This window comes from Nansenia antarctica, assembly GCF_963989245.1.
Source record: "Nansenia antarctica genome assembly, chromosome: 16".
Lineage (NCBI taxonomy): Eukaryota > Metazoa > Chordata > Actinopteri > Argentiniformes > Microstomatidae > Nansenia > Nansenia antarctica.
The window spans coordinates 21913899-21928898 of record NC_137686.1 but is presented as its reverse complement, the minus strand read 5'-3'; the positions used below and the strand labels follow the sequence as shown (position 1 = coordinate 21928898).

Below are 15000 nucleotides of genomic sequence, written 5' to 3'. Positions count from 1 at the left end.
AAACTGACCTCAGTTCAGGTTTCTTTCTTATCAACATGAGTAGACTGGTACGCTGACTCTAATAGCACCACAGATACCAGTGACTTACAGGTAGATCCACTGCTGACAGCAACACAGAGGACACATTAGCATGTAACACTTATTATATAAACAATTTGATATAGGGAGGAAGCGGATGAGGCGTTAACATGTGTGTTTGTGTTTGTGTGTGTGTGTGTGAGGGGTGAGTGGAGACATTAATTCTTCGGGACTGTTTACCATATTAGGTTTGGAAATGTAGACATGACAGATGTTTCCCTGTCTAATACAATGTGTGTCACTGTCTAAGACTATGTGTGTGTGTGTGTGTTTATGTGTGTGTTTATGTGTGTGTGTGACACAGAGAGAGGCCTATCTGGCGCACAGATGAAACTGAACAGCCTTTTGGTCATCATCTGAACTAGTGACCTCAGAAGAAGTGTTTATAGAGTAACTCCTGCAGGCTATACATTACAGACACTCCCTCCACACACCTACACACACACACACACACACACACACACACACACTCACACACACACACACACACACACACACACACACACATCAGAGGAGAGATCAGAGCGTAAGAGGAGGGAAACCGACTCAGCAGTCTATGTGAAGGTCATTCTGAGGGTTAAGACCTGAGTCACTGATGTTCAGGGGTTCAAGGGGTTCAAGGATATTATATGTCACTGATGCTCTGTGTGTGTGTGTGTGTGTTTGTGTGTGTGTGTGTGTGTGTAGGACAAAGAGAAGACAGACAACAGGCTGTTGGGTGTAGCGGCCTTTAATGGAGGAGCTCTTTGGTATTCGAATACAAAACTACTGAGGGAAACTGACCTCAGTTCAGGTTTCTTTCTTATCAACATGAGTAGACTGGTACGCTGACTCTAATAGCACCACAGATACCAGTGACTTACAGGTAGATCCACTGCTGACAGCAACACAGAGGACACATTAGCATGTAACACTTATTATATAAACAATTTGATATAGGGAGGAAGCGGATGAGGCGTTAACATGTGTGTTTGTGTTTGTGTGTGTGTGTGTGAGGGGTGAGTGGAGACATTAATTCTTCGGGACTGTTTACCATATTAGGTTTGGAAATGTAGACATGACAGATGTTTCCCTGTCTAATACAATGTGTGTCACTGTCTAAGACTATGTGTGTGTGTGTGTTTATGTGTGTGTTTATGTGTGTGTGTGACACAGAGAGAGGCCTATCTGGCGCACAGATGAAACTGAACAGCCTTTTGGTCATCATCTGAACTAGTGACCTCAGAAGAAGTGTTTATAGAGTAACTCCTGCAGGCTATACATTACAGACACTCCCTCCACACACCTACACACACACACACACACACACACACACACACACACTCACACACACACACACACACACACACACACACACACACACATCAGAGGAGAGATCAGAGCGTAAGAGGAGGGAAACTGACTCAGCAGTCTATGTGAAGGTCATTCTGAGGGTTAAGACCTGAGTCACTGATGTTCAGGGGTTCAAGGGGTTCAAGGATATTATATGTCACTGATGCTCTGTGTGTGTGTGTGTGTGTTTGTGTGTGTGTGTGTGTAGGACAAAGAGAAGACAGACAACAGGCTGTTGGGTGTAGCGGCCTTTAATGGAGGAGCTCTTTGGTATTCGAATACAAAACTACTGAGGGAAACTGACCTCAGTTCAGGTTTCTTTCTTATCAACATGAGTAGACTGGTACGCTGACTCTAATAGCACCACAGATACCAGTGACTTACAGGTAGATCCACTGCTGACAGCAACACAGAGGACACATTAGCATGTAACACTTATTATATAAACAATTTGATATAGGGAGGAAGCGGATGAGGCGTTAACATGTGTGTTTGTGTTTGTGTGTGTGTGTGTGTGAGGGGTGAGTGGAGACATTAATTCTTCGGGACTGTTTACCATATTAGGTTTGGAAATGTAGACATGACAGATGTTTCCCTGTCTAATACAATGTGTGTCACTGTCTAAGACTATGTGTGTGTGTGTGTGTTTATGTGTGTGTTTATGTGTGTGTGTGACACAGAGAGAGGCCTATCTGGCGCACAGATGAAACTGAACAGCCTTTTGGTCATCATCTGAACTAGTGACCTCAGAAGAAGTGTTTATAGAGTAACTCCTGCAGGCTATACATTACAGACACTCCCTCCACACACCTACACACACACACACACACACACACATAAATGTAAATGTACACACAAACACGCACACACACATAAACGCACACGCGCACGCGCACACGCACGCGCACGCGCACACGCACACGCACACGCACACACACACACACACACACACACACACACACACACACACACACACACTCACAGCCTCGGACCAGCTGTTCTGTCTTTTATTGATACCAGTTGGATATCACGTTTTGGTGCTTTAGAAAAAGCCCATCTGACGTAACGTCCTGTTCCCTGTTTGATCTGAAAACAACATTAAAATCGGCCAACGTGAGACCGTTAAACACAATCCTTCACATCTGGGGTACAAACATCCTGGTTCTGGAAATCCCCAAAAGAACAGGTGGGTAGAAAAAGGAATTTAGCCAATCACTACAATATGGTGCCTAGTTGCAAGTACACCCTTCAAGAGGCCATTTTGGCTCTCTCGGACCGGAGTTGCCTACCCCTGCTACAGACAATCCCTTACGCAGACTCTATCGTCTGACACACAATCGTTTCTGTCGTTTTTCTGACATTAACTCTAGCACACAGTGATTGTAAATGAGTGAAAATGGATATTCATAATGAGACTAAAAAGACTAAAGCATGTGGTTCGGGGAGCCCCTGGGCTCAGGGCAGGGAGATCCTGCGGGACACGGTCTGGGAGAAGACCCCTCGCAGCAGAGACGGGTAGTCTGGGACGCGGAACAGGTGACGCTGGGCGTAGGTGACGTCGTAGCTCCTCCCTCTGCTGACCAGGTACCTCAGGTTGGCCTCGCTGACCTGGCTGCCGACGGAGATCACGTACAGCCCCACTCCGGCCTCGGCCACCTGCCGCACGCGCTTCTCCAGCACGGCCGAGGTGACGCCCTGAGACCTCCCGTCGGAGAACAGCAGCAGCTTCTTCTTCCTGTTTCCTCCCGCCTTCAAGCGATCCAGGGCGAAGCTCATGGCCGCGTTAACGTCCGTGCCGTCGTTCTGGAACGTGGCGGCTTCGATCTGGTGGGACAGCTGGGTGAAGTTAGAGGTGAGCTCCGCGTCCAGACGGGTGCTCCTGCTGTACTGGGCCACCGCCACCCGGACGGTGGAGCGGCCTCTCTCCGCGGACAGGAAGCGCTCCCCCAAGCGGCGGACGAACGTCCTGCTGGTGTCAAAGTTGCGCTGGCCGACGCTGGCCGAGCTGTCCATCATCACCAGGATGTCTGTGTCCTCCGCGAATGTGACTGGAACACACACACACACACACACACACACACCCAGAGTGTCAGATATGAACGTGTCGGACATCTCAGAGGAAATGAATAAAGTCTGAGCCGACTGGACTTACTGGGACATTTGTAGTCAGGACACTTCTTGTCTGTTGATGGAAACAGAGAAACGAAAGAAGTCAAACAAATATAAAATCAAGCAAAAAGGTTAGCTAGCCAAAAGTGATATCAGTGTGTGTGTGTGTGTGTGTGTGTGTGTGTGTGTGTGTGTGTGTGTGTGTGCGTGTGTGTGTGTGTGTGTGTGTGTGTGTGTGTGCATGTCTGTGTGTGTCTGGGACAAAGAGAAGAGAGACCACAGACTGCGGCCTTTAATGGAGTGTGTAAGTGTGTGTGTGTGTGTGTGTATGTGTGTGTGTGTGTGCGCGCACCTTCACAGATGCGGTTGGTGAGGTTCTGCAGGAAGGTGTCGTCCAATAGTTCAGCGAAGTTGTCCACTACGAAGGAGAAGCCTGGTTTGGGGTCGCTCTGACAGACCACGTCCTCCAGCTGCTCCTGGTTGGGGATACGGCCAGAGTAGTCCTTCACCCCCAGACCACCCACCTACAGGACAGGGGAGGAGAGGGGCGGAGCGGGGCGGAGAGGGGCATGTGAACTTGCAGGCAATTTAGCAAACGATGCATGTGGGATAGAGCTAGACCACTTTCTATTCTCTACGCCAGGAAGAATATAACAACATAAATGCTACATAGCTAATCTGATGAGGGGATGTGACCAAATCAAAGCCGGGCATTGGCTGTGTTCTTACTCCCACACTACTAAACATAAAACATAATACGATATAATACTGTTGTATCAAACCGCATACAGTCTGGGTTTGGCAGTGTGTGTGTGTGTGTGTGTGTGAGTGTGTGTGTGTGTGTGTGTGTCTGTGTGTGTGAGTGTGCGTGTGTGGTCTTACCTTTATGCCTTTTCCGCACAGAGTGTTGAGAGGGACCTTGTCTCTGCTGATGTCGGAGCGTCCGTCGGTCAGCACTAGGACCACGCGGTTCTCCTGCTTCAGGCGGTCGATCATGTTGGTCAGAGAGTACTGCAGAGCCTCCCCGGTGTAGGTGGCCTCTGCAAGCCAACGCAGGTCTCTCACTGCCCTGCAGACACACACAGGGAAGAGTGGAAATGACTCAAAGTGTGTGTGTGTGTGTGTGCGTGTGTGTGTGTGTGTGTGTGTGTGTGTGTGTTTGTGTCTGTGTTTGTGTTTATATGTGTGTGTGTGTGTGTGTGTGTGTGTGTGTGTATGGGTGAGTGTGTGTGTCTGTGTATATATATATATATGTGTGTGTGTGTGTGTGTGTGTGTGTGTGTGTGTGAGTGTGTGAGTGTGTGTACTCACTGTTTGAGCTCTGTGAGGGTGCCTATGTTGGGGTCTCCCAGTCTGACGGCCTCTTGAGCATTCTCGCCACTGTACTGAACCACGCCCACCCTGGACTCATTAAAACCAAACTGGAAAGAGACAAGATATGGGTCAGTGTGTGTGTGTGTGTGTGTGTGTGTGTCATCCAGGTCATTGGACTACTTATAGACAAACTCTTATAAGCTTTTATAGCCAAAGCAAGAGACAGGAGTGGAATAAGACCAAAACCTAGTAAAATATCCTGTACATAAACAACTCTTTTTAGAGCCTATTACTTTTACAGTTTTCGAACGTGCGTCTGATGCAACGCCTGCCGCCAAAACAGTCACTGCAGGAGTCTTGATAAGTAGAAACAGGCTTCTAATTTTTATTGCCGTAAAAAAACAAGCTGTTTTATCTGAAGGGCATCTCAACCCAGGACCCCCCAAGTTCTCCTGGCTTTCACTGTTCCTTGGGGGAAATGGGTGTGTGTGGGGGGGGACGACGACTTACATTGTCAACAGCTATATTGATATCAGACCTACATGACTAGCAACACACCACAGAAAACATTTGAGCCATTTGACTATACGAAAAACACAGACACACACAGAAGGGCTAATTATGTTTGGGTGATTCTGACATTGTTAAGAGTTAGCCATTTATCTGTTTGACGTTTGTTAAGAATAGCCATTCATTTAACTAAATGTCTAAATCACATCAATGTGTGCGCTGCTACTTACTTTGACTTGCTGGTCTCTTATGAGTCTGTCTATAACAGTGATGATGAAGTCTTTGGCCAGAGCAAAGTTGGTGGAGCCAATACTCTCTGAGCTGTCCACGATGAACGCCAGGTCCAGGGGACCACACTTGCACTCTACACACACACACACACACACGCAAACACACACACACACACACACACACACACACACACACACACACACACACACATACACACACACAAAGTAATGGGCACACAGACAAGCAACACATTAGACAGGTACTATAGTATGGGGAAGAGGCTTTGGATTTGTTTCAAATCAGGTTTAAAAGCTCAACACCCGAAATAAAATATAACTCACCACAACACGCTGTTGATAAGGAAGAGAAAACAAAACAAACATTAATCATTCTGAACAGAAGATTATTATCACTATCATAATGATCACAGTTAAAGGCTAGTAACTTATAGATTAGGGTTTCCAAAATGGGTTCTTCCGCTGTTTGTGTTCATTTAGAATCTTTTGGGGGAAAATGGACCCTACATGGAACCCAGGAGGCTTCTTCAGAGGGTTGGCATTTTTGGATCGAGAAAGGATTTTTTTTCCCCAACATTAAAGGGTTCTACGTTGTATTGTGCAGGTTGAGTGTGTGTGTGTGTGTGTGTGTGTGCGTGTGTGTGTGCGTATGTGTGTGTGTGTGTGTGTGTGCATGTGTGTTTGTGTGTGTGGAATGTGAGGAGAACTCACAGCAGAGCTTCATGATGATGTCCAGGATCTCACACTCCTAAGGAGAGTAATAGAAGGCAGATGTTAGAGTATAACTTCTTACAATCACACATGGCTTACAATACTCCGGTTACCCCTGGCCTGCCCTGGGCCTGGGGTCAGAGGTCAATGGTGAAGGATATGCATGACTTACATCAGCGCCTGCAGGTCCAGGAGGCCCACCGGGTCCCTGGAGAGAGAGAGAGGGCATTACCTTATTACCTTATAGAGACATTGTTGAACTGTTAAGCAGAGTGAAGGCTGAAGGGTTGAATTGAAGGGTTGTAATCTCCCTTGAGACTCTGAGAGGGATTGAGAGAGACCAATGAATTTAGGACAGGGACTGCTGTGGACTGGTACGTGTCGATTATGATTAACTCCAGTAAAGAGCCCAGATGCCCAGTTCTGTCAGAAAAACATCGACAGGATCCACCAACGGTTCTCTCTGTTCTTTTCTGAGCTAAAAAACGTCACATCTGGTTTTATTTAGACAGACGCAAAACTCAGTTTAAAGGGCATTTTTTTCTTCCCGACAATGAGACAACACACGAGAGAGAGAGAGAGAGAGAGAGAGAGAGAGAGAGAGAGAGAGAGAGAGAGAGAGAGAGAGAGAGAGAGAGAGAGAGGGAGAGAGGGAGATTTAATTGTAGCCTGGGTTGAGGATTCTTCCAACAAACCCATAACTCATACTGTTTATCATAAAAATATGCAGTTGGTGGCCCAAGCCAGAGAGGAGACCGGGGGGAGGAAGATGAACAGGGAAGGGTAGGGTGGGATGGGGGAGACGGGGGGACGAAGGGGGAGAGTCGATGAAGAGATGGTATGTTCCGAGGGTGTGTTCCGTAGCTGGGTAGAAGATGAGGTTTCAATAAGCGTTCTCTCCTCTCTGCTCTAATGATCATCTGGTGTCAATGGTCACTGGTCAATGGTCTGATTGGTCACCCCCTGAGGGTCACCACCCTAACCCTAACCCTAACCCCTAACCCTAACCCTAACCCTAACCCCCCCCACCCACACACATAAACAACCGTTCCTATTCTGTGTTCTCACCGGGTTGCCCTCAGGTCCTCTGTGGCCTTTGGCACCTTTGGTTCCTGCGGTTCCTGGCAAGTTGTTCTGTAGGATGAAAGAGACAGAGTTAAGAGTTAAGAGTCGGGGTACAGGGGTACACTAAACTCACACTGGGTTCCTGACCTGAGCTCTAGATCACATGATCCTCCAATTGGGACTTGATTAATTACACATAGGCTGCATAGACAGGCGGAACCCACAAAACATTTGTTTTGTTTGATCTCCGCGTCAGTGATGGTCTCAAACCAGCTGGAAGGTTTTGGTACCAGACCATATGTCTGATTGTATGTGTGTGTTTGTGTCAACGTGTGTATGACTTCTCATGGTCAGCATAACATTGACCATCTGGTTTTAACAATATACACATGCATGCGCACACACATGCATGCACGCCCGCCGCACACGCACACATGCATGTGCTCGGACGTGCACTCATGCACACACACACACACACACACACACACATACACAGACACACACACACACATATGGATCTAATTACCACCCACATTCCAAACTTCAAACAGCCCCAGACATATAAAAAATGACCTGTCCCTCGCCATCTGAAAGGACACACACTCTACACACAGACACAGACACAGACACAGACACAGACACACACACAGACACACACACACACACACACACACACACACGGCTCCAGGGTGTCTCGATGCCATCATCGTTTAAAGCTATCGTAATGAGTAGTGAATGACGTGTGAGTCATACACAGCATAATTACAAACTTCGTAAAAGGTGGAAAGTTAAGAAAAACACATTCCATGATCAGACGATGAAAGTGATGATGATGTAAGCTCTGTTAAGACTGGGAAGATAAGAGAGTCGAGTCTCCTCTGTCTCTCCCCTGACCTCCTCCCTTAGGCCTTTCTCCCCTGGCCCTGGTCCCAAGATTTTCTACTAGTAGCCCAGACTACTTATCCATACTACTGATGAGCTAGTGCACTTAGCTATAGTACACAGCCAACTTCAGTTCCAGGGCTGGAGAACACTGTGTTTAAACACAGCAGTACTCCCATTAGAGCAACAGATTTGGTGAGAAATGAAACATGAAGCTGGAAAATCCAATCATTTCAGTGTCAACATCACTGAGGTTAGCCAGGGGTTAAAACTCATTGGCTAAAACATGGACCCCTTGCCCCCAAATTCTCTCCTCTCATTTCCTGGTGTCCATGACTACGAGATATACACAGCTGCAGCAGCTTTCTCAACACACACACACACACACACACACACACACACACACACACTCACACACACACAAAATGCATTCAGCTCTGCTTGATAAAGCGTTTCCAGCTGCATGAGAGAAAGAGAGAGGGAGCGGGGATAGGGAAAATGGAAAAGGGAAAGAAAGTGACTGAGATAAAAAAAAGCGAGAGAGAGAGAGAGATGGGGGGAGGGGGTGAATAGATAAATATAAAAAGAGCGGGGGATGAAGTGAATCATTTCCTGGCAGGGGTCTATGCCAGGGAGAGATAAAGAGAGAGGCAGAGATGAGACTCACGTCCAGGCCGGGGTCTCCAGGATCTCCGTTGTCTCCTTTAGGTCCAGGGGTTCCCTTCCCGCCCTACAGGTCACACGGGGAGAGAGTTTGATTGATTGATTGATTGAAAACTTTATTAGAAGATTTGCAGAAGTAGGTACATGAAAGTACATATTACATACAAGGTCAACTAACAGGATAAAAACCCAAGAAAGCCACTGGCTTATTTCAATTGGGGTCCTTGATTCTCAATTCATCGTTATTGGGGTCCTTGATTCTCAATTCATCGTTAGGGGTCAGGGGTCAGGGTTACCGTGACCAGATAAAACGTCTAAGAAGTGTAACAAATGTGTTTGATCTGTAGAATGTCTGAGTTAAAGGTAACTAGGTCACTGACTAAATCACCACCATCTGGTAACGAGGGATGAGGGGTCAGAGGTTAAAGGTTAAAGGTTCGACTTACCGCCTCGCCAGAATCTCCTCTTGCTCCAGGATAACCCTAAGAAAGACACACACACACACACACACACAGTATGTGAGAGAGGCAAGCACAAACATGCACACACAATTCTCCAAAAGCCAGATAACACTGCATCTCGTCACATTATACTGTGTCTACCTGGAAACCACGGCAACCTTCGGTTCCGTTTCCTGGAGCGCCATCTTCTCCCTAAAAACAGAAGAGACAGAACACCTCAGACTCACCCCTAACACACACCTACACACACACACACACACACACACACACACACACACACAGACAGACAATTGCTGTATACACACACTCACTCACCTTACACCTTCCTCTCTCTCTCTCTCTCTCTCTCTCTCTCTCTCTCTCTCTCTCTCTCTCTCTCTCTCTCTCTTCACTCTCTCTCTCTCTCCATCTCTCTTTCTCTCACCCTGTTGCCTATCTGGCCTCTGTCTCCAGGGGCTCCTTTGATTCCTCGAGGTCCTTTGGGTCCCTGAGTGACAGGCGGAAAAAAGTTAAGGGTTAACTTAAAGTTAAACAAAAGTTTAACAAAACAAATTGTAAAAAAATTGACAATGGTATGGAAGATACAATATGACAACATATATATTGTGTGTGTGTGTGTGTGTGTGTGTGTGTGTGTGTGTGAGAGATGATGCCCACCTCTGGTCCAGGGGCGCCCTCATCTCCTCTGTATCCGGGAGTCCCCGCCCTGCCAAGCTCACCCTGAAACACAGTTACATTATACATTAAAATATATTATTCAGATAATTAATTATAATATTATACATTTTTGTAATTATAACACATTTAACATTTCCAGATGCGTATAGAGAATGTAGCCGGAGGTATAAATCTGTTACTACTCTGGTGTTTGGAAGGAAAACCACTGTAAACTTTGGCTATGGTTGTCATTTCCCTTATCAAAATGGCCTATATGGCAATTTCCTGTTTTGAGGCCTGAGGCTTGGACAGTCCATAGTGAGTCTGTGTACTTAGCATCATGATAGCTCCAGTGTTTTTGTTCCAAGTCACCAATGTTTTTCCAGTGTACCGTTACCATGGTTTTCAATGGACAAGACTTTTGAGGGACAATATACTGTACAGTAAAAAAAAGCACCTGACTCCAGTCTGAGTCTTGACTCTGGAACCCACACCCTCGTGTGTCTGAGGGTGTGTTTATGAGTGTATGCAGGTGTGAGAGTGACGGGTGGGTGTGTGTGTGTGTCTGGTTACGGTTAGATGTATGCGTGAGATGTGTGCGTGCGTGGCCGTATGTGTGTGTGTGTGTGTGCCCATGTCTACTTTATTCCATGTTTGTTCGATTAATTCAGTTATTATGGGGAGAGGAGGCGTGGCCTAAAGCACAAAAGAGCCATTCAGAGTCATGACATCACAGAGGTTACCACAACTAACATGTTATGATTAATATACCATATTATACACCCAGCCTTAGTGAAGCTGTGGCTCTGAGAAAGAGAGAGATGGAGAATAACTGAGTCAGAGGGGAAAGAGTGAGTGGTGATTTTCCTAGGAGAAAGAAAAAGAGAGAGAGAGAGAGAGAGAACACTTAAACATGGAAGGGGGAGCAGAAGCCCTGGGAGCTGTCCAGATTTCCACCTATTTAGGCTTCTTCACTCACTCCTACACTTGGACGCCTACACACAAACGTGCACACACACGCACGCACGCACGCACGCACACACACACACACACACACACACACACACACGCACACACACGCACACACACACACACACACACACACGCACACGCACACACACACACACGCAGCCACTCCCATTCTAACTGGAAAAAAGGATGCTGCCAAACGGAAAAAGGATGACTAGACCTCAGAATTAGTGCCCAGATTCCCGCTAAAATGTCGAAGTGTAAGTGGCTGTATATATATATAGCACAACATGATTCAGAACACAAACACCCGAGGCGACATTTCGACGAGGTGCTATGAAGGCGCACAAAAATCAAGTCAATCGTTCATAAAGCGCCAGCGGTGGCTTGTAATGTAAATGTGTTGCAGGTGATAGGGATTTGGTTTTCGTCAACTTGGCACAGTGAGGGAAAAGAGTTGTCGCCTACTACGTATTCAGAGGAATATCTGTAGTTATTCTCAGGAATTGTGCAATGTGAAAGTCTGGCACCTTGGCCCAATCCCAATTCAATCCCTTGGCCCTCCATTTTAGCCCTACCCCTCCGTTTTGCGCGTTCACGTGTAGGGTAGGGTTGTCTCAATTCTTGTTTTTATGTAGGAGTAGGGCCAAGTGGCAGCGCTACATAGCCCTCCAAATGGAGGTTTTTAAGATGCACACTCCGAACGGAGTAACAAATGAAGGGTTATGTGAAATCTCCATTTCAAACCCAACTTGTGATCGCGACAAGTTTTTAAGGTACACAGACATAATATGTATCGACATGTTCACCTGGGTCCCAGGATTCTTATGGTGTAAATATCTAAGCTGTGACATTTAGAGTTTTTTCGAATATTCAGTGTTGTTTGAAAACCATGCTCCCCATTCACACAAATGGTGGAATGTTCAAAAACTCAACTCTAGCAGCAGCTTGGTCATTTCCATTCCAAACCCATTTCCTAACTTGTGACCTTGTTTTTAAAGTACACAAAACATATTATATACAGATGTGCATCTGCACATATTATATACAGATGTGCATCTTGCCACAGTGTGATTCCTACGGTGTGAATATCTAAGCTGTGACATTTATACTTTTTGAGAAGCTGTCTGAAGCTCGGCATGCTTTTCTCAAACTACTATTGTATTGCCGGGCATGTAAATGGTAAATGGACTGACTTATATAGCGCCTTATTCCAAAGCGCTTTACAATGGCCTCTCGTTCACCCATTCCCACACACGGAGGCACGCTACCATGCAAGGCGCCGGCCAGCTCATTGGGAGCAATTTGGGGTTCAGTGTCTTGGCCAAGGACACCTCGACATGTAGCCAGCCGGGATTCGTACCGCCGATCTGCCGACCTTGCGATCATTAGATGCCTGCTCTACCTCCTGCACCATAGCCATTCCATGTCACATTTCACCCCTTTGATGGCATATGACACCCGAAACCCCTTGTAACTCTGTTCCGAGGGGCAAGCCGAAAAGTGAGTGGCACTCCAAAACTAAGGGTAGGGGTAAAAATGAGAAATGGGATAGGGCCCTTCTAACTGTTTTGCATTTTCGTGTGAAGTGCCCTCATGCTTCCCTGATGCTTAACTTCTACACCTGTTATTCAATGACATGACTGGTAGGTGGGGCTTATGTTCGATGCCAGTGACAGTGTAGACTGTGTGTGGCTGAGGCTGAGCAAAGGGTGAAGGGTTCGAATAAGGGTTAAGGTGTTTGTTAAGGAGGTTGGGGAGAGTGAGGGTCTTACCGGATCTCCGTTGGGACCATTTGATCCCTCTCGCCCCTGCTCTCCTCGGGGGCCAGGATCTCCCTGACGGGACAAAAAGCAAGTAAACAATGACACGCCTCCACGACCACCATCATCATCATCATCATCATCATCATCGCCACCATCATCACCATCATCACTACAGAACTATACACAGAGTTGGCGATTGAGATTAAATTGAAACATTCACAAATAATCTCATGTAATCTGATGGCAACCATGTTAGCATTACCAGCAGCATCTACTCTTCCTCTTGTTCAAAATCATCATCATCATCATTATCACTTACCAGCTCTCCTCTTGAACCTCTGTTACCACGGGTTCCTTGCTCGCCCTTCTCTCCATTTGTTCCCTGAGAGGGAGAGAGGAGAAAAGTTAACACACACAAACACACACACACACACACACACACAGAGAGCAGTAGTAGCAGTAGATTGTGTACGTACTCTGTCTCCACGCGGTCCGTCTGGTCCTGGTGCACCCTAAAACACACACACACACACACACACACACACACCAGTCACGTCAGTGATGACAGTGTCACATCCCATCTAACAAGCATCTAAACATGAACTTTCTGGGGTGACCCAGGATCCGTCCCACAATGCTCTGGTGTTAGAATCACTTACATCATCTCCTCTTTCTCCTTTGTCCCCATCGGCTCCGCGTGGGCCTCCGTCTCCCTATTGGACCACAGGATGGACAGGGGGAGACCCATGTCAACGACCACAGACAGACGCACACTCACATGTACAACATTGTTCAGACTCATCCTCACACACAATAACAACATTCTCTCTCTCTCTCTCTCTCTCTCTCTCTCTCTCTCTCTCTCTCTCTCTCTCTTTCTCTCCATACCGGGGACCCTAGGGGGCCGAAGTTTCCGGGTCGTCCTGGCTCTCCGTCTTTCCCAGAGTCACCCTGAAATCGCACACAAACAATGTTAGACATCTCAGAGTATCTCCATTGTAATGTTATGTGTGGAAGTATGTGTGCGTGTGCGTGTGTGTGTGTGTGTAACTGTATGTGTGTGTGTGTGTGTGTGTGTGTGTGTGTGTGTGAGGGGGGGGTAGGTGTAGAGTCGCATCTTACTTTGCCTCCTTTGGTCCCGTATGGACCTGGGTCTCCCTTCGGCCCGAGGTCTCCCTGAGAGCCCTAGAAGCACATCAAACATAAACAGTCTCAACAAAAAGCCAGAATATGTGAAGCCTGCAGCCATTTCAGTCCCTAGGGGCTACAGTAATTGAATTTGTGTGTGTGTGCAAGTTTGTGTGTGTGTGTGTGTGTGTGTGTGTGTGTGTGTGCGCGTGTGCGCGCGTCTGTGCATTCGTGTGTGCGTGTGTCATTTGTCGTTTGTGTGTGTGTGTGTGTAGTGTGTGTGTGTATATGTGTGTGTGTGTGTGTGTGTGTGTTTACAGTATGAAAGCTCATTTAAACATGCTGCCAACTGAGAATGTAAACACAGAGATTGAAGACAACTCTCTCTAGACTCTACTAAAACAGGGTTCAAGGTGAAACTGAGGTTTAAAACAAGACCGGAGTGTCAATGTGAGATCAGACTCTGGTTTAATGTGAGACTGGGGTTTAGGACCAGACTGAGCTTCTGTATGTCTATTATTTGTCCATTTATTGTGTCCATTTATTAAGTGTTGTTATAGAGCTACCAGAACAGCTGTGGTTGTTAGACAGCTGTATTCCTAATGGAAAACACAATGTGTGATCAAGATGCAATCATCAGAGTCTTGAGACGGTGGCTTCGGGTGGTACTGGGATTATAAACAAGACTGGGGTTTAGTCTGAGACTGAGATTTAGCACTTACGTCTGGTCCAGGATCTCCTTTGCAGCCGGCCAAACCAGGAAAACCAGGCCCACCCTGAAAAAGAGAATTAGAAACACATTCCATGACACGAGCACACAACACCACATAAACCCCCAACAAACCATACACACATTCACATGCTCCGCTGTTTGGCCGGAGGGGTGAAAACCTCACCTTACGTCCATCAGTTCCATCAGTTCCCCGCAGGCCTTTATCTCCCTGAGAGAGAGAAGAGAGAGAGAGAGAGAGAGAGAGAGAGAGAGAGAGAGAGAGAGAGAGAGAGAGAGAGAGAGAGAGAGAGAGAGAGAGAGAGAGAGAGAGAGAGAGAGAGAGGGGGGAATGAGAGAAATTTATTATTATTATTATTTATTATTAAATATATTTC

At 46.7% G+C, this 15000-nt stretch overlaps 1 protein-coding gene across 1 annotated transcript in view; it reads right to left on the bottom strand.

Annotated features, from left to right (window-relative positions):
- Positions 1 to 1638: 1638 nt before the first annotated feature.
- col6a1 (collagen, type VI, alpha 1) overlaps positions 1639 to 15000 on the bottom strand; it is a 21097-nt gene continuing 7735 nt past the window's right edge. Inside the window, exons 13-35 of the mRNA XM_080546276.1 lie at positions 14790 to 14834; positions 14616 to 14669; positions 13888 to 13950; positions 13654 to 13716; positions 13425 to 13478; positions 13242 to 13277; positions 13085 to 13147; positions 12775 to 12837; positions 10031 to 10093; positions 9798 to 9860; positions 9515 to 9565; positions 9359 to 9394; positions 8917 to 8979; positions 7371 to 7436; positions 6475 to 6510; positions 6303 to 6339; positions 5916 to 5924; positions 5574 to 5707; positions 4831 to 4940; positions 4402 to 4588; positions 3872 to 4043; positions 3563 to 3592; positions 1639 to 3458 (exon numbers count right to left, since the gene is read on the bottom strand). Of these exons, the coding sequence (XP_080402402.1) occupies positions 2866 to 3458; positions 3563 to 3592; positions 3872 to 4043; positions 4402 to 4588; positions 4831 to 4940; positions 5574 to 5707; positions 5916 to 5924; positions 6303 to 6339; positions 6475 to 6510; positions 7371 to 7436; positions 8917 to 8979; positions 9359 to 9394; positions 9515 to 9565; positions 9798 to 9860; positions 10031 to 10093; positions 12775 to 12837; positions 13085 to 13147; positions 13242 to 13277; positions 13425 to 13478; positions 13654 to 13716; positions 13888 to 13950; positions 14616 to 14669; positions 14790 to 14834 (2091 nt within the window). The 3' untranslated portion in view covers positions 1639 to 2865. The remainder of the gene's footprint in view (positions 3459 to 3562; positions 3593 to 3871; positions 4044 to 4401; positions 4589 to 4830; positions 4941 to 5573; positions 5708 to 5915; positions 5925 to 6302; positions 6340 to 6474; positions 6511 to 7370; positions 7437 to 8916; positions 8980 to 9358; positions 9395 to 9514; positions 9566 to 9797; positions 9861 to 10030; positions 10094 to 12774; positions 12838 to 13084; positions 13148 to 13241; positions 13278 to 13424; positions 13479 to 13653; positions 13717 to 13887; positions 13951 to 14615; positions 14670 to 14789; positions 14835 to 15000) is intronic.